General features: G+C 43.9%; 1 protein-coding gene across 1 annotated transcript in view; it reads left to right on the top strand.

Annotated features, from left to right (window-relative positions):
- The window catches only part of LOC106572560 (arf-GAP with coiled-coil, ANK repeat and PH domain-containing protein 3), a 116,212-nt gene that overhangs the window by 73,070 nt on the left and 20,686 nt on the right, over positions 1–22,456 (top strand). The window contains exons 5-10 of the mRNA XM_082962177.1: positions 5,969–6,027; positions 6,500–6,683; positions 8,261–8,305; positions 8,423–8,518; positions 9,076–9,150; positions 11,832–11,843. Of these exons, the coding sequence (XP_082818303.1) occupies positions 5,969–6,027; positions 6,500–6,683; positions 8,261–8,305; positions 8,423–8,518; positions 9,076–9,150; positions 11,832–11,843 (471 nt within the window). The remainder of the gene's footprint in view (positions 1–5,968; positions 6,028–6,499; positions 6,684–8,260; positions 8,306–8,422; positions 8,519–9,075; positions 9,151–11,831; positions 11,844–22,456) is intronic.

A 22,456-nucleotide genomic window follows, 5' to 3' on the forward strand; every position in this document is an offset into this window, starting at 1 on the left:
GCTACACGCAGGCTGCTGTCACCACAATGCAGCTACACACAGACTGCTGTCACCACAATGCAGCTACACATAGGATGCTGTCACCACAATGCAGCTACACACAGGATGCTGTCACCACAATGCAGCTACACACAGACTGCTGTCACCACAATGCAGCTACACACAGACTGCTGTCACCACAAAGCAGCTACACACAGGCTGCTGTCACCACAGGCTGCTGTCACCACAATGCAGCTACACACAGGCTGCTGTCACCACAATGCAGCTATACACAGGCTGCGGTCACCACAATGCAGCTACACACAGACTGCTGTCACCACAATGCAGCTACACACAGGCTGCTGTCACCACAATGCAGCTACACACAGACTGTTGTCACCACAGGCTGCTGTCACCACAAAGCAGCTACACACAGACTGCTGTCACCATAATGCAGCTACACACAGGCTGCTGTCACCACAAAGCAGCTACACACAGACTGCTGTCACCACAAAGCAGCTACACACAGACTGCTGTCACCACAATACAGCTACACACAGACTGCTGTCACCACAATGCAGGTACGCACAGACTTCTGTCACCACAGGCTGCTGTCACCACAAAGCAGCTACACACAGGCTGCTGTCACCACAATGCAGCTACACACAGGCTGCTGTCACCACAAAGCAGCTACACACAGGCTGTTGTCACCACAAAGCAGCTACACACAGGCTGTTGTCACCACAAAGCAGCTACACACAGACTGCTGTCACCACAATGCAGGTACGCACAGACTTCTGTCACCACAGGCTGCTGTCACCACAAAGCAGCTACACACAGGCTGCTGTCACCACAATGCAGCTACACACAGGCTGCTGTCACCACAATGCAGCTACACACAGGCTGCTGTCACCACAAAGCAGCTACACACAGACTGCTGTCACCACAATGCAGCTATACACAGGCTGCGGTCACCACAATGCAGCTACACACAGACTGCTGTCACCACAATGCAGCTACACACAGGCTGCTGTCACCACAATGCAGCTACACACAGACTGTTGTCACCACAGGCTGCTGTCACCACAAAGCAGCTACACACAGACTGCTGTCACCATAATGCAGCTACACACAGGCTGCTGTCACCACAAAGCAGCTACACACAGACTGCTGTCACCACAAAGCAGCTACACACAGACTGCTGTCACCACAATACAGCTACACACAGACTGCTGTCACCACAATGCAGGTACGCACAGACTTCTGTCACCACAGGCTGCTGTCACCACAAAGCAGCTACACACAGGCTGCTGTCACCACAATGCAGCTACACACAGGCTGCTGTCACCACAAAGCAGCTACACACAGGCTGTTGTCACCACAAAGCAGCTACACACAGGCTGTTGTCACCACAAAGCAGCTACACACAGACTGCTGTCACCACAATGCAGGTACGCACAGACTTCTGTCACCACAGGCTGCTGTCACCACAAAGCAGCTACACACAGGCTGCTGTCACCACAATGCAGCTACACACAGGCTGCTGTCACCACAATGCAGCTACACACAGGCTGCTGTCACCACAAAGCAGCTACACACAGACTGCTGTCACCACAAAACAGCTACACACAGGCTGTTGTCACCACAAAGCAGCTACACACAGACTGCTGTCACCACAATGCAGCTACACACAGACTGCTGTCACCACAATGCAGCTACACACAGGCTGCTGTCACCACAATGCAGCTACACACAGGCTGCTGTCACCACAATGCAGCTATACACAGGCTGCTGTCACCACAATGCAGCTACACACAGGCTGCTGTCACCACAACCACAAAGCAGCTACACACAGGCTGCTGTCACCACAAAGCAGCTACACACAGGCTGCTGTCACCACAAAGCAGCTACACACAGACTGCTGTCACCACAAAGCAGCTACACATAGGATGCTGTCACCACAATGCAGCTACACACAGGCTGCTGTCACCACAATGCAGCTACACACAGGCTGCTGTCACCACAATGCAGCTACACACAGACTGCTGTCACCACAATGCAGCTACACACAGGCAGCTGTCACCACAATGCAGCTACACACAGACTGCTGTCACCACAATGCAGCTACACACAGACTGCTGTCACCACAATGCAGCTACACACAGACTGCTGTCACCACAAAGCAGCTACAAACAGGCTGCTGTCACCACAGGCTGCTGTCACCACAATGCAGCTACACACAGGCTGCTGTCACCACAATGCAGCTATACACAGGCTGCGGTCACCACAATGCAGCTACACACAGACTGCTGTCACCACAATGCAGCTACACACAGGCTGCTGTCACCACAATGCAGCTACACACAGACTGTTGTCACCACAGGCTGCTGTCACCACAAAGCAGCTACACACAGACTGCTGTCACCATAATGCAGCTACACACAGGCTGCTGTCACCACAAAGCAGCTACACACAGACTGCTGTCACCACAAAGCAGCTACACACAGACTGCTGTCACCACAATACAGCTACACACAGACTGCTGTCACCACAATGCAGGTACGCACAGACTTCTGTCACCACAGGCTGCTGTCACCACAAAGCAGCTACACACAGGCTGCTGTCACCACAATGCAGCTACACACAGGCTGCTGTCACCACAAAGCAGCTACACACAGGCTGTTGTCACCACAAAGCAGCTACACACAGGCTGTTGTCACCACAAAGCAGCTACACACAGACTCCTGTCACCACAATGCAGCTACACACAGGCTGCTGTCACCACAAAGCAGCTACACACAGACTGCTGTCACCACAATGCAGCTATACACAGGCTGCTGTCACCACAATACAGCTACACACAGACTGCTGCCACCACAATGCAGCTACGCACAGACTTCTGTCACCACAGGCTGCTGTCACCACAAAGCAGCTACACACAGACTGCTGTCACCACAAAACAGCTACACACAGGCTGTTGTCACCACAAAGCAGCTACACACAGACTGCTGTCACCACAATGCAGCTACACACAGACTGCTGTCACCACAATGCAGCTACACACAGGCTGCTGTCACCACAATGCAGCTACACACAGGCTGCTGTCACCACAATGCAGCTATACACAGGCTGCTGTCACCACAATGCAGCTACACACAGGCTGCTGTCACCACAATGCAGCTACACACAGGCTGCTGTCACCACAGGCTGCTGTCACCACAGGCTGCTGTTGCCGCAATGCAGCCCAGGGATGCCCCAGGCTGCACAACACAACCCTACCGCTGAGCTGAGCCAGGCTGGGCTAGGAAACCCCTCAGCACTTTTCTGTGTCCAGTCTACACACACACACACACACACACACACAAACACACACAGTGAGCAACCTGGAGGCATGTTAACTACAAACCTCTCTAGTTAAAACTCTGTGGGTTACTGACGCACAGCAAGCAGCCACTTCAATCCTCCCCCAGGCTATCCATCAACATGTCAGATGGACATCCCATGAGGGTGTTCACTCTGTCAATCACTAGTGTTTATGTCCAGGCCCTACAGGCCTTGTTGATTGGATTTTAATTATCCACGTGTCTGGGAGATTTCTTGGTTGCACAAGATTTCAATTCTCACTTGCTGTTTTGTGGCTTATTATCTTAGATAAGACAAAGCAGAACAATTGCCCACACACAGCGACAGAGAGAGAGATGTAGCTGTTTAGTGTTTTCCCTCTGCCTTGCCAAGCTCTGCTGATTTACATTGACAAAGGGTGGTCGGCGTCCGCCTCCTAAGACACCGCTTCATTTGAGAGCGATCCTACAAACCTTTAGAAGGACCAGAAGCATAAAAAGCAGAGGCCTAACCCTCTGATTAGGATATTTATTTATGGCTGGTTCGATGAGGCAGACCCTCGTGTAAAAAAAAAAAAAAAAAAAAAGGAATACCTTTGTTTGCTAATCAAGTGGAGCGCTAGATCCTGACCTGAAGGGAGAAACACACTACACTTCCAACAGGAAGGACTGTTCTGTTGCACCCCTCTCTCTACCTCTTTCTCTACCTCTTTCTCTCCTTCTTTCTCTGCTCTCTCTCTCTCGTTATCTCACTCTCTCCATCTGTTTCTCTCACTCTTCTCTTTCTCTCTCTTTCTCCTCTCTCTCTTGCCTTATTTGGACCCAGTGAAGTTTATAGAGTAATAAAACAGTGTAAATACCTTGTGATTTAAATCAGTACTCTGTAGCATTGTGGTTCCAACTTCTGGTCTTAATTGATCAAAATGACATGGCTCATGGTGGTGTTAGGTTTGCCATGCTGACGTATGTGGTCTTGAAGTCTTAATAAGGTTATCTTGTGATGTCATTGTTGATCCACAGGTATGTTATTTTCCGTGTACTAAGATCACTCAATGCTGTGTTCAAATCATGTGCCATAGTCAACCCACTTTACATGGTCTCCTAAAATTCATACCAAATCTACTTTCTAATCCGGACACAGCCAGATCTCCCAGCTGCCAATCACTCTGTCCCTCAATCGGAGAGAGGATGGGCCACCATCCACCCTACCTCTGACCTAACCCTGCTAATCGCTAAACAGACATCAAATTCAATTGTGTTATGGGCAAAGCCAGAAAATAACAATTTGTTCTCTTCACCATGTACTGTTCTGTAGCTGTGGTAAAGATTCAGTAGTGCAGTCACATTTCTCCCAAAGCCTCTCTTCACTCTCTCTCTTCCTCCCCTCCCTTTCCCTCTCTCGCGCCCTTCCTCCCCTCCCTCTCCCTCTCTCGCGCCCTTTCTCCCTTCCCTCTCTCTCTCGCACCCTTCCCTCTCTCCCTCTTCTTCCACTTCCTCTCTCGCTCCCTTCCTCCCCTTCCTCTCTCACTCCCTTCATCCCCTCCCCTCCCTTTCCCTTTCTCGCTCCCTTCCTCCTCTCCCTTCCTCCCCTCCCTTTCCCTCTCTCGCTCCCTTCCTCCCTTCCTCCCCTCCATTTCCCTCTCTCGCTCCCTTCCTCCCCTCCCTTTCCCTCTCTCGCTCCCTTCCTCCCCTCCCTCTCCCTCTCTCGCGCCCTTCCTCCCCTCCCGCTCCCGCGCCCTTGCTCCCTTCCTTCCCTCTCTCTCTCGCACCCTTCCCTCTCTCCCTCTTCCTCCACTTCCTCTCTCGCTCCCTTCCTCCCCTCCCTCTTTCGCTCCCTTCCTCCCCTCCCTCTCTCGCTCCCTTCCTCCCTTCCTCCCATCCATTTCCCTCTCTCGCTCCCTTCCTCCCATCCATTTCCCTCTCTCGCTCCCTCCCTCCCCTCCCTTTCCCTCTCTCGCTCCCTTCCTCCCATCCATTACCCTCTCTCGCTCCCTTCCTCCCTTCCTCCCATCCATTTCCCTCTCTCGCTCCCTTCCTCCCATCCATTTCCCTCTCTCGCTCCCTCCCTCCCCTCCCTTTCCCTCTCTCGCTCCCTTCCTCCCATCCATTTCCCTCTCTCACTCCCTTCCTCCCCTCCCTTTCCCTCTCTCGCTCCTTCCCTCCCTCCCTGCCCCAGTAACCTATTTTACTGCAGCCGCAGCATGGCATGTATTGATGTGAAAGCTGAATTGTGATTATATGAACTATTATGATTGTAAAAATGAAAAACAGCAATCACTGTGAATGTCCTTAGAATAAGAGAGGAAAGGGGATTTTGAATGAAAGAGAGGATTTGTGGTGTAGTGTATGTGAGTGTGTTTGTCAGCACGTGTGTTATTCGTCTCACAGTACTTGTATGCGTGGAAAGGGTGATCTCAATTTGTATTTGCATTGAATTAATTTGAGAATTCGTGTTATAAATCCAGTCCTGTATCGCCCCCTGTTGGTTGAGATTGTATGTTACTGAAGGAAGATCAACAGCACTGTAAAATCAGAAACTTTTCAGGATCTACATTTGTGGACACAAAATAAGTTACATACATGCTCAAAACCTCTAACTCCACATTTGTGACCAACACATGCTAATGGAAGCGCCTTTTGTGTTTCAGATTCTGTTCGATCAAGCCCAGAGATCTGTGAAGCAGCAGCTGCACAACTTTGTGAAAGAGTAAGTTTAAAACAACGTTGTCTCATGCTGTCTCTCCTATATAACTATGTAGCTTGAGACCATTTCTCACACCCCCAACGCCTCCTTGTTTGGCCTGGAAGCTTTACTGATTTATGGTGTTGGTGGACAACATCATATGTGTGAAGCAGACAGACTATCCCCAGTCTCAGGGCCTTTTACTTGGGGAAAAGCTGGGGTGAACTGGAAGGGAGAATAAGGAACACGCGTATCTAACGAACTTAATTCTCCATGGTGAATGGTCCAACCACAAACAGTATTTTCATTTTCAACCATGTATTCCAGTCCTTGGTGAATCTGTCCTTGGTGAATCTGTCAACCACAAACAGTATTGTCATTGCCAACCATGTGTTCCACTTACCCCTGTTATCTGGTCAGGTACAACTAAAGGAATCACATGAAGTGTCTCTTGTTAAACCCAATTTCGCTGTCATCCCCAATTTCTCATTCTCAGGGATGTCCGTAAGTTCAAGGAGACCAAGAAGCAATTTGACCGCATGCGTGAGGACATGGAGATGGCCCAGGTGAAGAACGCCCAGGCTCCCAGGAACAAGCCCCACGAGGTGGAGGAGGCCACCGGAACACTCAGTATTACCAGGAAGTGCTTCAGACACCTGGCCCTCGACTACGTACTTCAGGTGAGACAGACAACATAACCAGAGTCATACATGGACTCAGATAGATCCCTTTGGATCATGTAGGTCTAGAATAGAATATAATAGAATAGTTCATTGCCCACAAGAGGGAATAGGGTTGGTGAATTCACTGGCAGACCCTTTAAGATGTTGGTACAGTCAATGTGCCCTTCATATGGGCATTGTTTTCAGAGTCAGGAAATTGTAGTTCACACATTGTATCTCAGCATGGTTATAGCTTGGCATGCCCACATGTTGTCTCCTCTGTAGACAGTTAGTAAATTTGCCTCTGGGAACAGAGTGACTGATGTGGTGTGATCGCTGTAGCTTCCTTTGTCTGCATTATGTATTGTGTCTGCCGGCACTAATGTTCTCTCTGCTCTAATTTGGAGTGTGTGTGTGTCTGTGTGACCCTGTTTGGTTTTAATTTGGAGTGTGTGTGTGTCTGTATGACCCTGTTTGGTTTTAATTTGGAGTGTGTGTGTGTCTGTATGACCCTGTTTGGTTTTAATTTGGAGTGTGTGTGTGTCTGTGTGACCCTGTTTGGTTTTAATTTGGAGTGTGTGTGTGTCTGTGTGACCCTGTTTGGTTTTAATTTGGAGTGTGTGTGTGTCTGTGTGACCCTGTTTGGTTTTAATTTGGAGTGTGTGTGTGTCTGTGTGACCCTGTTTGGTTTTAATTTGGAGTGTGTGTGTGTCTGTGTGACCCTGTTTGGTTTTAATTTGGAGTGTGTGTGTGTCTGTGTGACCCTGTTTGGTTTTAATTTGGAGTGTGTGTGTATCTGTGTGACCCTGTTTGGTTTTAATTTGGAGTGTGTGTGTGTCTGTATGACCCTGTTTGGTTTTAATTTGGAGTGTGTGTGTGTCTGTGTGACCCTGTTTGGTTTTAATTTGGAGTGTGTGTGTATCTGTGTGACCCTGTTTGGTTTTAATTTGGAGTGTGTGTGTATCTGTGTGACCCTGTTTGGTTTTAATTTGGAGTGTGTGTGTGTCTGTATGACCCTGTTTGGTTTTAATTTGGAGTGTGTGTGTGTCTGTGTGACCCTGTTTGGTTTTAATTTGGAGTGTGTGTGTGTCTGTGTGACCCTGTTTGGTTTTAATTTGGAGTGTGTGTGTGTCTGTATGACCCTGTTTGGTTTTAATTTGGAGTGTGTGTGTGTCTGTGTGACCCTGTTTGGTTTTAATTGAAAGTGGCTGAAGGCAGAGAAGGTCACGGGTGTGTCTGAAGATTTATTCTAGAGACCTCTCAAATGTAGCGCAATATCTCATTTAGGTTTGCATCGTTCTTTAAGATAGCCAATGAGCTGAATGTCTGAATTCTTTGTTTTATCCCTAAAATGCCAACATGATGACCATGATTAGTTCATATATAGAGCATCACAGTATCATGTTGATTCCATGTGATTTAGTTCATAACATACAACAAACTGAGAGACAGGCAGGACTGCAGGACACAAATGTCATATATTGTTGGTCACTATACTGACAACAGTGAGATGTATCCATTGTCCACAAGAGGGAGATGTTTCAATGCACAGTAGTATCAGATAAGACTGTTACTCACCTCTTCCCCTCTTGCAGATCAACGTCCTTCAAGCCAAGAAGAAGTTTGAGATCCTAGATGCTGTAAGTGCCCTTAACGTCCGATCCATCACTATAGAGTACAGTGCTGTAGAGTGTTTTGTTGTTTTTAAAAACACAACAATAATGTAGTGCTTATATTCTCCTGTCTGTCCCCTGTAGATGCTATCCTTCATGCATGCCCAGTACTCCCTCTTTCAGCAGGGTTTCAACCTGCTGGATGAGATTGACCCCTACATGAAGAAGCTGGCTGCTGAGGTGAGCTTCACCCCCTCCCTCACCGTCCTCATCCAGAGCGTGCTGTGCTGTTAGCCCCTGCGTCCTGATTGGTATTAGATTGGTTCTGATTGGAAATATCGACCCAGGCAGAGTTGCATCACCAATGGATGCTCTGTCAGGTGCTGTGCGGTCTGTTTACATAACAGTGCATTAGCCTTCTGATTTGACTGTGGGAAACTTCTGACATTATCTGTTAAAACATCCCTGTATGTGCTGGGTGGTCGACGTAGCAGATACAGTGTTAGTGGTCGACTTCAGCAGCATAGTATCCTGTCAGGTAGAATACATGTACAGTATGCTGAATAGTGAAACAGACCTGAGTCAGTGCTTCATTACAAAACATTGACCTCTCACACGTCATTGCGTTTGGGCTCTGGTAGTTGAAAGTGCTGTAGTCAATTGCTGAGCATCACTCTTGCCCATGCTTAAAATGAAGCGCTTCCATGGATATTCCTTGGCTTAACCTCTTCTCTACTCACACATCTCAGCTATGTGACCATCCTCATCTGAGTGTGTTTTTTTCATCTTGTTTCCAGTTGGATCAGTTGGTGATTGACTCGGCCATGGAGAAGAGAGATATGGAACACAAGCACGCCACCATACAGCAGAGGGTAAGCAAGCAGCTATTTCACCTTTCTCCCTTTCCTATGGAAGTTGGCGAGGTCTGGGTCTGGGACTGACTTTGCTAGCCTGTAGGGTATACTAAAAAACAGGATCAAGGCGTTAGCCAAAAAATAAGCTTGAAATGAGCACGATCTAATTGATTCAACAAACAAGAACACATGTCTTGGTTTCACTTTTATGACGAACCAGAAGATCAGTAGTTATTTCTGTTTGCTTGTCAAAGTTAGCGGGCTAACTCATTGATCCTAATTTATAGTATACCCCTCTGGTCCCATACTGCAGTGGCTCCCAACTCCAGTCCTTCAGTACCCCCAAAAGCACACAATTCTGTTGTAGCCTCAGATAAGCACACCTGATTCAATTTGTCAACTAATCATCAAGCCCTAAATGAGTTGAATCAGGTGAGTTTATCTGGGGATACAACAAAAATGTGTGCTGTTGGGGGTACTGGAGAACTGGATTGGGGAAACACTGCCGTACTGTATGTGCCATAGCCATGACTCCTCTATCGTTGCCATGCACCATACATGTATGGCTTGATAATGATGGAAGAGGTGTAGGGGACTAGGTCTAGGCTAGTCTTCTGTGAGTTGGCCATGTCTGTACTGGGGTTTGGCTGGGAGTTTGGCTGTGTTTTAGGGCAGACATTACACGTCAGAGCTCCCTCCAGTCCAGTGAGTCCACCACCTGGCTCTGACTGTCTTCTGCTATGACTGGGGGATTAGGAAGGAGACTGGTGAGCGTTTTGATTAGTCTGTCTCAGAAAGGCCGGTCATTGATTTAAATTGTTAAATCAGGCAGAATGAAGTGCTTTAAGAGGCTAATAATCCCAGTTGTGTCTACTGTAAATAACAATGCTCAGCACTTTTGGTATATGCTAGGCTAGCTAATCATTGGGATTTGTGGCCCTAACTGTGTTTTTTAAATCCAGTAAAATGCTGACAATTGAAATGTGTGTTCTCTCTGTCATAGTCTCTGATGTTATTTTAGTGTTTTCACAGATCATTTTGGTCTCAGATGCAGGTCCCCTGTGCAATGCTATATTTACTGACAAATGTACCTGTCTGTTTGCTGTCAGTTTGCTGTGAAAATGTTTATTTCAAGAGCGTAATTTTAGTTGAGCTCTTATTAAGAACTTTCCATTTCATGACATGTCAAATGTGGGAAACAAACACATAAGGCAATAGTTCCTCAACACTCAGGACATCTATCCTGTCTGTCCATATTTGTTTATGCTGTCCTGCCAACTCCTACAACAATGACCGTAGGAAAGACAGCCCAAACAGATCTGGGTCCAGGCTAGTCCTGTCCTGGTTGTGAAAGTATAACCCCTGGCCTGTTGATTGGGACTTCCTGAGTTCCTCATGATCTCCATATGAATGAGACACTATAGGGTCCAGTCTCAGGGTCCAGAGCCCCAGGAGCAATACTAATTTACCTCAGGAAGGATCAGTAGCCATCTGTCCATCTGCCCGCAGACTACCAGGCAAGCAGCCCTGGAAACCCCACTCACACCAGGCCACTGCCTGTAGTCTGCAGACAGACAAACAGGAGAGTGCAGAATGGATGTGGGCCCAGAAGTTATTGATCTGTTTATGCCCTGAAGACCAGTGCTTCTAAACACAAGCATCAAACTAACACATTCCACTGGCAAGTGGTAGTTTGTGTTAGTTTGATGCCTGTGAGAATTATGTCAGCATCTGATCACAGGTAAAATGTAGGCTATGCTTTTATATGGCTGGTCATTTTAAAGAAAAGCTCAAATATCAGAGATAGTAGCTAGGTTTCCATCCAGATTTTCATGTGAATATTCTAAAAACCAGTGGTATGTTTCCACCAAACTGAGGTAGTGGACACAAAATGTACCTTTTCGCTTACGTTTTCATGTACCGAATAAAAATCAAATGTTCAATTTGTGCCCATCGCCATTTTCAACTCTACCGATAACTGTTGCGTTAAATAGTAAATGTGCCAACTCTGGTTTTGGTACATGCGTTCTAGCCAACAGTTTGCAGAAACAGTGCAGGTAGGCTATGTGGATCGTCTACATGATGAGATATGGATAAGAGTGAGAATATGTTTAGTTGTCAAATGGCAGTCAAGCATCGATCATCATGTCACCAGAACAAGACCCTCGACATTTTTTGGAATGATCATCGTTTATTTAATCTGTAGCCTGATTTAAACTGCATGGTTTCCTGAGTTGTAGTGGGAGGACCACACACCATGTCATCGTGTGACTCCAAGTTTACTTCCATATCATGGTTATTATATCAATAATACATTTCCACCGCCATTTCTCACATAATTCATTTTACCAACACCAAAAGATCCCACCATGTCGAACAAACAAATGATCTGTCGCCATTTATAAATTGTACTGAAACTTCCTGTTTCCATCACAGCTGTCATGATTTATGTGTATACAGTATGACTTTACTTGCATAAAAACTGTGGATGGAATGTGGTTACTGGCTTCCAGGGTCAGATGATGAGATGTTGTAGACCAATAAATGGGATTATAATCTGAGGTACAATGAAGCATGGAGATTATTGTATTATCACCCCCCCATTGGTCTGCAATACCCTCTTGCATGTTATAACGCTGCCTTCTCTCTCTCTCTCGCTCTCGCTGTTTCTCCAACAATGCTGCAATCTGCTCTACCAGACCCTCATGCAGGTGAGTACATGTCATACTTCACATGTCTGTTGCCTGCTTCTTGTGATAGACATGCAGACGTACAGCACAGAACAGCTCAGATGTGCCATTGGAGCACGTTAGCCAACCTCTTTGAAGTTATCTTAAGCTCTAGTGTGTGGGGCTGCAGACACCTACTACAGCACACTGAGTAATGTATATGAAGCAATCAGAACCACAGAACTTTGTATGACTGCTATAGGCATAGCGTCAGATAGTATAGCATATAGTTTGTTCTGAACTGGGTCGCTCTGGTTCTGTTCTCTTTGGTTCAGAAGTTTTCTGCTGAATGGTTCTCTGTGTGTGTTGTAGATTCCCTGAGGCAAAGAAAGGTTCAATCTTATTGATGGACTTATTCTGCAAGTGCAGACCAGACCAGATATTGGTTCTCAATCTCATAGTATTGGGAAATGTGTTTCTTATCACACCACTTCAAGCATCATCTTATATCTCAGCTAAAACATTTGATAAATCAGTAGAGGTCTTACAACAACGGGCAGCAGTCTAGCCTACATTTTCTGTGTTCCCTTGCTAAAGTCATACTCCGCTCTGAAAGTGTGAAATATCTCAGGGGTTTGTTTGTCCTTGTCACATTTGAACATGAGAAATAACCCTTGTGTAAACATACATGAGACAATGTGGTACCCCTGACATAGTACAAGCAGAGAGGAGAATAAAGTGCTGTCACTGTGTGACATTTTCACCTTTATGACCTCTCTGGTACACAGAGCAGAGAAAGCATGTACATGTCAAGCCCCTGAGCGGTTTTATTCATTTTTAACACTGGTTTTAATGGAGGGACTCTGTCCTGGCCAAGTTTGCCTGTGTAGTTTGTAACCACCATGCATCACTCTGGCTCTACACTACTACCGTACAATCACAGCATTCTAGGCTACTGTTCCTCTAGCATCAGCTTGTTATTGAATTAGGCTAAATACAAAATAACATTTTGGTCACAAAAAATAAATAGGCCTAATTAAATTTCAGCACTTGAATATTCAGATTTCAGATATAAAATGTAATATATATTTTAAGCTATCACACACATTAGCAGCTTTTTGCAGGACTGTGATTTATAATGGGTGGTTAGGGGAATGAGAAGGTGGGAGTTATTTTTCTCCAGTTTACTGCTGTGTCTGATAACTCATATGGGCTCGGTTCCATGGTAACAGTTTCCCATGGCAACAGAGTAGGGAGAGCTAAATGAACCAGGTGGGTTCAGGATTAGGACAGGCAGGCTGTTGTGTTGTGGGTGGGGCTAAGGCTGGTAAGGCTAATTAATAGCAGATGACACCGCAGGCATAATGGGACAAGAAGATCCTGGCTGGTTGCAGACAATAGGGGTGTAGTATGTCGCTGCAGACAGACTGGCTAATCAGTGCCACCAATTGTCCTGTCCTGGCCAGGGTCCATTTGGCAGAGAGTGAGGGGCAGCCATGTCTCCCTTCACCAGGTGGGTGATGAATCAGAAAGTTCCTTCCCAGTCTGTTTAGTGTAGTCTCGGCTGTCCAACCACAGTGGGTGAAAACGCGCTTTAGTGAGGGAATTTCACTTCCTTATATTATAAAAACATTGTACCAAGACACATATGATTCTTCATGTTCTGAATCATTCAGTGGGGTCTTTCTCTAACATATCATTAACATTATATCCATAAGTCAGATTTCGTAACCTAATACTTATGATAATAACCACCGAGCTCTGTTGACATAACGATGCAGGTTTCTCCTAACAATGTTTGAGGATTTTACATTTTGTGGTCGTCGTCCTAAAAGTTGTTTCCGCGGGTCGCATAAAGCTACATTAGCATGACACGAGCTGAATTAAATTTGAACGATTTTGAAAATAAAAAGCTTGGTATACGTTCAGTGCTCCGTTGACATTTCAGAGAGATAGGAATATTGTTTTTGTGAAAAGGGAACATAACAGATTCCTAACTAAGGGATACTGAGATAGTGCTCATGATGAGAATGATTTTAAAATCTTGCACACTCAACATTTCAGTCAAGCAGTCTGTCTCTATCCAATATCCAAGGGAGGGGTAATGGCAGAATATGTCAATAATGTGCCTTGCTGTCTGTCCAGATGAAAGCCTGCAGAGTGTCTGCGACCCATGTAGCATGGCTCTGACCCAGGGCTTTGATATTGAAAACTGCTACGATGAGGTGTTCCTTCTCAAAGTGAAATAAATATGTTCTAGAATTGTTCTACAACTTCTAAGAATCAGAGCAAAACCTCATCGTTAACCCCTCACAGCTCTGTACTCAGTAGCCTATGGCCTCTTCCCTCTGAGGAACATGGCTTCTGGAACTCACCGTTTTCACCAGCATGGATTGCAACACACTTTCTAATTGTGCAATTGATGGAATTAAATATAGTCTCATTTCAATAATTTACTTATCAAATAAAACACAAATGGGATTGCACCTGTAAATAGTAAGATTCATTTGGAGTTATCTGGTCCCATTAATAATTGTTGTAATAGGTCTGACCAGAGCCATGAATATACATGCGTCTGTGTTTGACTATCTCACAGGCTGCTGCTGTGATGCCCTTTCACATTCCACAGCTCCCAGTCCTCCAAAACTTCCCTGCTGCTGGCCAGCATCCTGATGAGAATCTGCTCATTTAGGCTAAGTTTACGGTGCCCAAGTTAGGGGACAAAACAAAGCTCTAACAGTAAATAAGTTAGTTAAAGTAGTCTAAAGGAAATGTGTTGTAAGCTATGGTATCTGTTTGATTTGAACATGGTAGGCTAGCTGACTGCGTAAAAAAAAAGATGATTCACTGCTAGTCATTTCTTCTCTCTATAATGCCAGATCATTAGTAATGAAGGGCCTTGTAACAGTATGAGTAACCTAATATCATAGAGCAGAAAATATTTGCTTCCCTTCTTCATAACATGTGTGAGCTTACTCAAAGGGCATCTACATGTTTATGGTAAGGATTTTTTTTATTATTGATGGCAACTGGAAATGTATACGTGCATAATTGTGTAGGCTAGACTAAATGGTAAATGTGCTGCTACTGACAGCTCTTCTATAGTGGCTTGCATTTAGGTTGTTTACTCTTTGTTCGGCTACATGGCAAATAGGCTCATAGCTTCTCAGTGGTGATTGCTTGATTAACTGAACTGGTTGCCAATTGGTTTTCCCCTTCTGCAGAACATGCACGGGGTCCGAGGTTTGAGGAGTTGTAAAGTGTCCAAACAGCGCAGCGTGGATTCTGGTGTTACTTTAACACTCTGCCAGTCTCTGGGTCAAGAGCGACTTCAGTCTAAGTTCGATGTGCCACAAATAAATTGGCAGCTGTATGATAATAAGCTCTAATCCAAAACCTCACACAGCAGCAAGCAGTTGGCTACGCGCATTTATCCACATGTCTGCATAGGGGAATTAGGCACGATGCAGGACTCCGACGGTCCAAGCATTTTTCAGCGTTCAGAGATCAGAGAGGACTTAACTGACACTTGTAACTCCGCAGAGATGCCTATTCAATGAGCATTTGATTAGATTAGATCTTTTTTCTGTTTTATTTGTGTTTGCCTATTTACATGTCCAATGTTCTTGGATAATTTAAAACGTTTGAAAATGAAGATATTTGGAAGGTTGGACCACACTCTGGTGGGTTGAGTTTTATTTTGTAGTCTACTTTACTAATAATTGTTTCACTTTGTATAGTCTTGAGTATGTTTGTGCTATGTTGCTTTTTGGAGAGTTGACCTTTTGTGAAGTGATGAGAGACATACTTTTTATAGCGATAGTTTAGTGTCATAAAAATATGATTGTTTTTAATTTGTGTCATGACTTGATGGAGTATTGAACAGCTTATATTGGAAATGCAGTAGTTTATGGTAAACGGCAACAAATTGTCAGATCAGACTGTAACAACAAATTGTCAGATCAGACGGTAACAACAAATGGTCAGATCAGACGGTAACAACAAATTGTCAGATCTGACTGTAACAACAAATTGTCAGATCAGACTGTAACAACAAATTGTCAGATCAGACGGTAACAACAAATTGTCAGATCAGACGGTAACAACAAATTGTCAGATCTGACTGTAACAACAAATTGTCAGATCAGACTGTAACAGCAAATTGTCAGATCAGACTGTAACAGCAAATTGTCAGATCAGACTGTAACAACAAATGGTCAGATCAGACTGTAACAACAAATTGTCAGATCAGACTGTAACAACAAATTGTCAGATCAGACTGTAACAACAAATGGTCAGATCAGACTGTAACAACAAATTGTCAGATCAGACTGTAACAACAAATGGTCAGATCAGACTGTAACAACAAATTGTCAGATCTGACTAACAACAAATTGTCAGATCAGACTGTAACAGCAAATTTTACAATGCATATTTGTGCATGTCAAAAAGAGAGCTCTAGGGAGGAGAAAACATTGTATTATTTAAGTATGTGAAAAGTAGTTGATGGCTGCTGCCGTGCTCAGTGCTGCTGATACCATTATGAAACTCAGCTGATCACAGTGGGTCTGATGGGATCTGACTGAGTGCACTGTCACTGGCATTCCTTTATCTAGGTCAATGTTGGAGCTATTTTAAATCATCCTAAAAAAAAGGCAGTACAATCCTCCAGTCAATCCTTCACTGTTTATTGCTTTTCATTAGAGAACTCATTATTCGGATGGAGCTTGACCACGATGGGAACATTGTGTTCCAGTCTCTTCAATAGGCTGTTTGTGTATTTGTCATGAAAAAGAAAACCAAATTCAATTGAAGCTAAATCAATGTTCTGTACCTATACACCAGGGGTGCATTCATTATGCAGATTCTGTTGCAAAACATTTTGCAACGAAAACAAGAGTTTCTATTGTACAAATTCAGGTAGGTCCCTCCCCGTTTCATTCCTTTTGCTCTGTTTGCTTGCGCTGTTGGTTTCCATTGCAAGACGTAATGAATACACCCCAGTCCATGGGTGAATGTCCCGGAACAAAGTCTCAGGACATCTAATGATTCTAATCTAATACTTAGATTCTTTCTTAACATTCCTCCCTTAAAGGAGCACCATATGAATTCTTTGAGAACTCTTTCATCAAGCCTATATTCACTAATGAGACAATGGTGTCTTGGCAAATTAAGCTTCACCACTGGGATGTAATGTGGTTAATGGGCTGTACAAAATATGCACCAAAATAGTTATCAAGCTAAAGGCATCATAGCTCTGTTGGAGTACACTTTTGTCTGTGTTGTGAGACATGCCTTTACATTATCTCTAGAATGATTATCTCATTTAGCATGCAGGCTCAGATCAGGTTTTACCCAGCGTTTTTAACAGGAACCACGCTTTTAATTGTTTGCAGGAAATATTTCAATATTACAGGCATAAGTGAGTACACAATCGTTGAATTTCTTAATTTTTTTATTGGGTGTATCTACCGATGGCCTGTACAGGTCTGGAAAGATACATCCATTGTTTCGTTATTTTTGTTTTAACCTGCCTGCAAACACACTGGATGATTCAGAATCCATTGAAGAGCTTGAACAATTCATTGACGAGAGATACTTACGAGCTCAAAGAAACATGTCACTGGTTTCTGAGGATTCAAGCACTGTTCAGGACAACAAACCCAATCAACAAAAACAAACCAAAGCCAAGTTGGCTAAGTGGTATCAATGATGGAATCAAACCTTCCCCAATCAAACTATCCCCATCCCCTCACCCTACTAGAATCTGAAGTCAAATGTCTACTGTTTGCTGATGATCTGGTGCTTCTGTCCCCAACCAAGGATTTAGGAGCACCTAGATCTTCTGCACAGATTCTGCCAGACCTTGGCCCTGACAGTAAATCTCAGTAAGACCAAAATAATGGTGTTCCAAAAAAGATCCAGTCGCCAGGACCACAAATACAAATTCCATCTAGACACCGTTGCCCTAGAGCACACAAAAAACTATACATACCTTGGCCTAAACATCAGCGCCACAGGTAGCTTCCACAAAGCTGTGAACGATCTGAGAGACAAGACAAGAAGGGCATTCTATGCCATCAAAAGGAACATAACATTCGACATACCAATTAGGATCTGGCTAAGAATACTTGAATCAGTTATAGAACCCATTGCCCTTTATGCTTGTGAGGTCTGGGGTCCACTCACCAACCAATAATTCACAAAATGGGACAAACACAAAATTGAGACTCTTTATGCAGAGCAGAATTAGGCCGATACCCGCTAATGATCAAAATCCAGAAAAGAGCTGCAAAATTCTACAATCTAAAAGGAAGCAATTCCCAAACCTTCCATAACAAAGCCATCACCTACAGAGAGATGAGCCTGGAGAAGAGTCCCCTAAGCAAGCTGGTCCTGGGGCTCTGTTCACAAACAGACCCCACAGAGCCCCAGGACAGCAACACAATTAGACCCAACCAAATCATGAGAAAACAAAAAGATAATTACTTGACACATTGGAAAGAATTAACAAAAAAACAGAGCAAACTAGAATGCTATTTGGCCCTAAACAAAGAGCACACAGTGGCAGAATACCTGATCACTGTGACTGACCCAAATTTAAGGAAAGCTTTGAATATGTACTGAGTCAGTGAGCATAGCCTTGCTATTGAGAGAAACTGCCGCTCTCAAGAGAAGACAGGCTATGTGCACACTGCCCACAAAATGAGGTGGAAACTGAGCTGCACTTCCTAACCTCCTGCCAAATGTATGACCATTTTAGAGACACATACAGTGAGCACCATAATTTATTGGACAGTGACAATTCTTTTGTTATTTTGGTTCTGTACTCTAGCACTTTGAGTTTGAAAGGTTACAATGACAATGAGGGTGAAGTGCAGACTGTCAGCTTTAATTTGAGGGTATTTTCATACATATCGGATTAACCGTTTAGAAATTATAGAAGCTTTTGTACATAGTCCCCCCCATTTTCGGGCATCAAAAAACATTGGACAGTTTAACATAATGTAGAATAAAGTAATCATTGTTAATATTTGGTCGCATACCCTTTGCATGCAATGACTGCTTGAAGTCTGCGATGCATCGACATCAGACGCTGGGTATCTTCCCTGGTGATGCTCTGCCAGGCCTGTACTGCAGCCATCTTCAGTTCCTGCTTGTTTCGGGGACTTTTTGCCTTCAGTCTCCTCTTCAGCATGTAAAATGCATGTTCAATTGGATTCAGATCCGGTGATTAACTCGGGCCAAGGATTTTCCACTTTTTGGCCATCAAAAACCCCTTCGTTGCTCTAGCAGTATGTTTAGGTTCATTGTCTTGTTGCATGATGAAGTGCCGTCCAATGAGTTTGGAGGCATTTGGTTTTATCTGAGAAGATCAAATATTTCTGTAGACTTCAGAATTCATTGTTCTACTTCTGTCTGGAGTCATATCATCGATGAAGACAAGTGAGCCTGTTCCACTGGCAGCCATAAAGGCCCAAGCCATAACACCCCCTCCACCATGTTTCACGGATGAGGTGGTATGCTTTGGATCATGGACATGTCTTTTTTTTCTCCACACTTTCCTCTTTCCATCACTCTGGTACATGTTAATCTTTGTCTCATCTGTCCACAATACTTTTTTCCAGAATTCTTGGGGCTCTTTTAGGTGCTTTTTAGCAAACCATAATCTCGCCTTTCTGTTCTTCAGGCTTATCAGTGGTTTGCATCTTGTAGTGTAACCTCTGTAGTCCTGCTGGTGTAGTCTTCTACGTATGGTAGACTTTGACACATCTACACCTGCATCCAGGAGAGTGTTTTTGATCTGTTGGGCTGTTGTCAGTTTTTTTTCTTCACAATAGAGAGTATTCTCCGGTCATCCACTACAGTGGTCTTCCTCAGTCTACCGGGTCTTTTGACATAATTGAGTTCACCGGTTGTTTTTTTCTTGTTAATGATGAACCAAACTGTTGACTTGGGCATGCCCAGGGTTTTTGCAATGTTCCTGATTGATTGATTTTCATTTCTGAGCCTTATGACGGCTAGATTCATTTGCATCGACACTGCTGTCTTCCTCATGTTGTCACACCCCAACAACAACCTCCAAAGGCAATAGCAAAGTCTAGAATCAATGCTATACATCAACAGCTCTCCTGCATTCACTAACGCCACAAATGAATACACCTGCCTAACGACACATCTGTGAAGCCAATTCAACAAATACTTCTAGTACCTTAAAATGGGGGGACCATGTACAAAAGGTGCTGTCATTTCTAAACGGTTCATCAGATATGTATGAAAATACCCTCAAATTAAAGCTGACAGTCTGCACTTCACCTGCATTGTCATTGTATCCTTTCAAACTCAAAGTGCTAGAGTACAGAACCAAAATAACAAAAAAATTGTCACTGTCCAATGAATTATGGTGCTCACTGTATTTCCCTCAGATTACACAGATCCACAAAGAATTTGAAAACAAACCCGATTTTGATAAACTCCCATATCTACTGGGTGAAATACCACAGTGTGCCATCACGGCAGCAATATTTGTGACCTGTTGCCACAAGAAAAGGGCAACCAGTGATGAACAAACACCATTGTAAATACAACCCATATTTATGTTTATTTATTTTCCCTTTTGTACTTTAACCGTTTGCACGTTAAAGTAAAGTACTCTTTTGGAACTTCTGTGAGTGTAATGTTTACTGTTCATTTTTGTTTATTTCACTTTTGTATAATATTTACTTCACTTGCTTTGGCAGTGTTAACATATGTTTCCCATGCCAATAAAGCGCCTTGAATTGAATTGAATTGAATTTAATTGAGTGGGGAGAGGTTTACGGATATGGATGTTGACTAGTTAAAATCCATCAATGAAAGGCTTGCCAAACTTGATATCTTGGATATACTACGAGAGGACATCAATGCATTATGTGCCAGTCTAGAATTCAGCCAACGTCAGATTGATGATCTAAGGAAAGAGAACGCGGAGCTGAAAGGTACTGTAGACTCTATTCATGGCAAGGTGGAGGTGGTACAAAGGGATGAAAGGTACTGTAGACTCTATTCATGGCAAGGTGGAGGTGGTACAAAGGGATGAAAGGTACTGTAGACTCTATTCATGGCAAGGTGGAGGTGGTACAAAGGGATGAAAGGTACTGTAGACTCTATTCATGGCAAGGTGGAGGTGGTACAAAGGGATGAAAGGTACTGTAGACTCTATTCATGGCACGTTGGAGGTGGTACAAAGGGATGAAAGGTGCTGTAGACTCTATTCATGGCAAGGTGGAGGTGGTGCAAAGGGATGAAAGGTACTGTAGACTCTATCAATGGCAAGGTGGAGGTGGTACAAAGGGATGAAAGGTACTGTAGACTCTATTCATGGCAAGGTGGAGGTGGTACAAAGGGAGAACAAACAACTTTAAAAAACTTTCCTTGATGTACGGTGTCGATCAATGCGGGACAATCTAATCTTTTCAAGGATACTTGAGAATGACAACAGCAGACACTGTTCAAGACTTTATGTCAACTCAACTGAAACTGCCCACTGCTGTTGTGCATAATGTCACTTTCTCCAGAGTCCATAGAATGGGTAAGGCCTCTGGGAATAGAACACGGGCTATTATTGCATGTTTTGAATATTTTAAACAAAAGGAAATGGCAAAGAGCAGGGGCAGAGAACTCAGAAACCCTGATTTTGGAATGAATGATCACTTCCCCACGGAGATCAATGACAGGAGAAAAAAAAACTGTATCCCATCATGAAGGAAAAGCATTGCCTGAATCAACAAGTCTGATCGGTGAAGGATACATTTTACTGTATCGGGACTCTAGAGTAACTCCCTGGCTATTTTAATCCAACTGTATCGGGACTCTAGAGTAACTCCCTGGCTATTTTAACCCAATGTTAAAATCTGAGTTTGTGTGTTGTAGTGACAGCTTCAACTATAATGAATACATGCTCTGTTGATCTCCACTTGACAAGGAAAGGGTTGCATATAGCTCAGGTTAATGTATGTAGCCTTCCTAACAAAATACATGAGGTTTTTAACTTGGTCAACATAAATAATATTCATATTTTAGCTTTGATGAACATTCATGGATATAGTCTACATAAACTGCATGCATGATCAGAAGGATAGCTAAATATTTACCAGGAAATATTCATAAGCAAACAACACAAGCGTTAATTGGGAGTTAGGTGAACTACTGTTCTGTGGTCTGGGGAAATGCATCAGCACGTGAGATTAGGAGGCTGCAGATTGTGGGAGTCAGGTAAACTACTGTTCTGTGGTCTGGGGAAATGCATCAGCATGTGAGATTAGGAGGCTGCAGATTGAACAGAACAAAGCAGAAAGGATTGTTTTAAGGTGGAGATATGGTTCTTCTGTTGTAGTCATGCTCTTGGTTGGTCATCAATCAACAAGATAATACAAAAAAACATGCTCATTTTATTTCACAATGTATACCATTTAAAACGGCCAAACTATATTCACAACAGTATTCCATTGGTAAGAGACAAACATTGAGTAAATACTAGGAATAGATTGTCCATCTATCCAGACAGAAAAGAAAAATAGGCAAAATAACATTTTGATTTAGAGCAATAAAAAAATGTTATCATTTATCTGAGCAAACCAGAAACCTTACAATATATAAATTCAAACAATACTTTA

The sequence above is a fragment of the Salmo salar genome, chromosome 15 (genome assembly GCF_965601325.2).
Source record: "Salmo salar chromosome 15, fSalSal1, whole genome shotgun sequence".
NCBI lineage: Eukaryota > Metazoa > Chordata > Actinopteri > Salmoniformes > Salmonidae > Salmo > Salmo salar.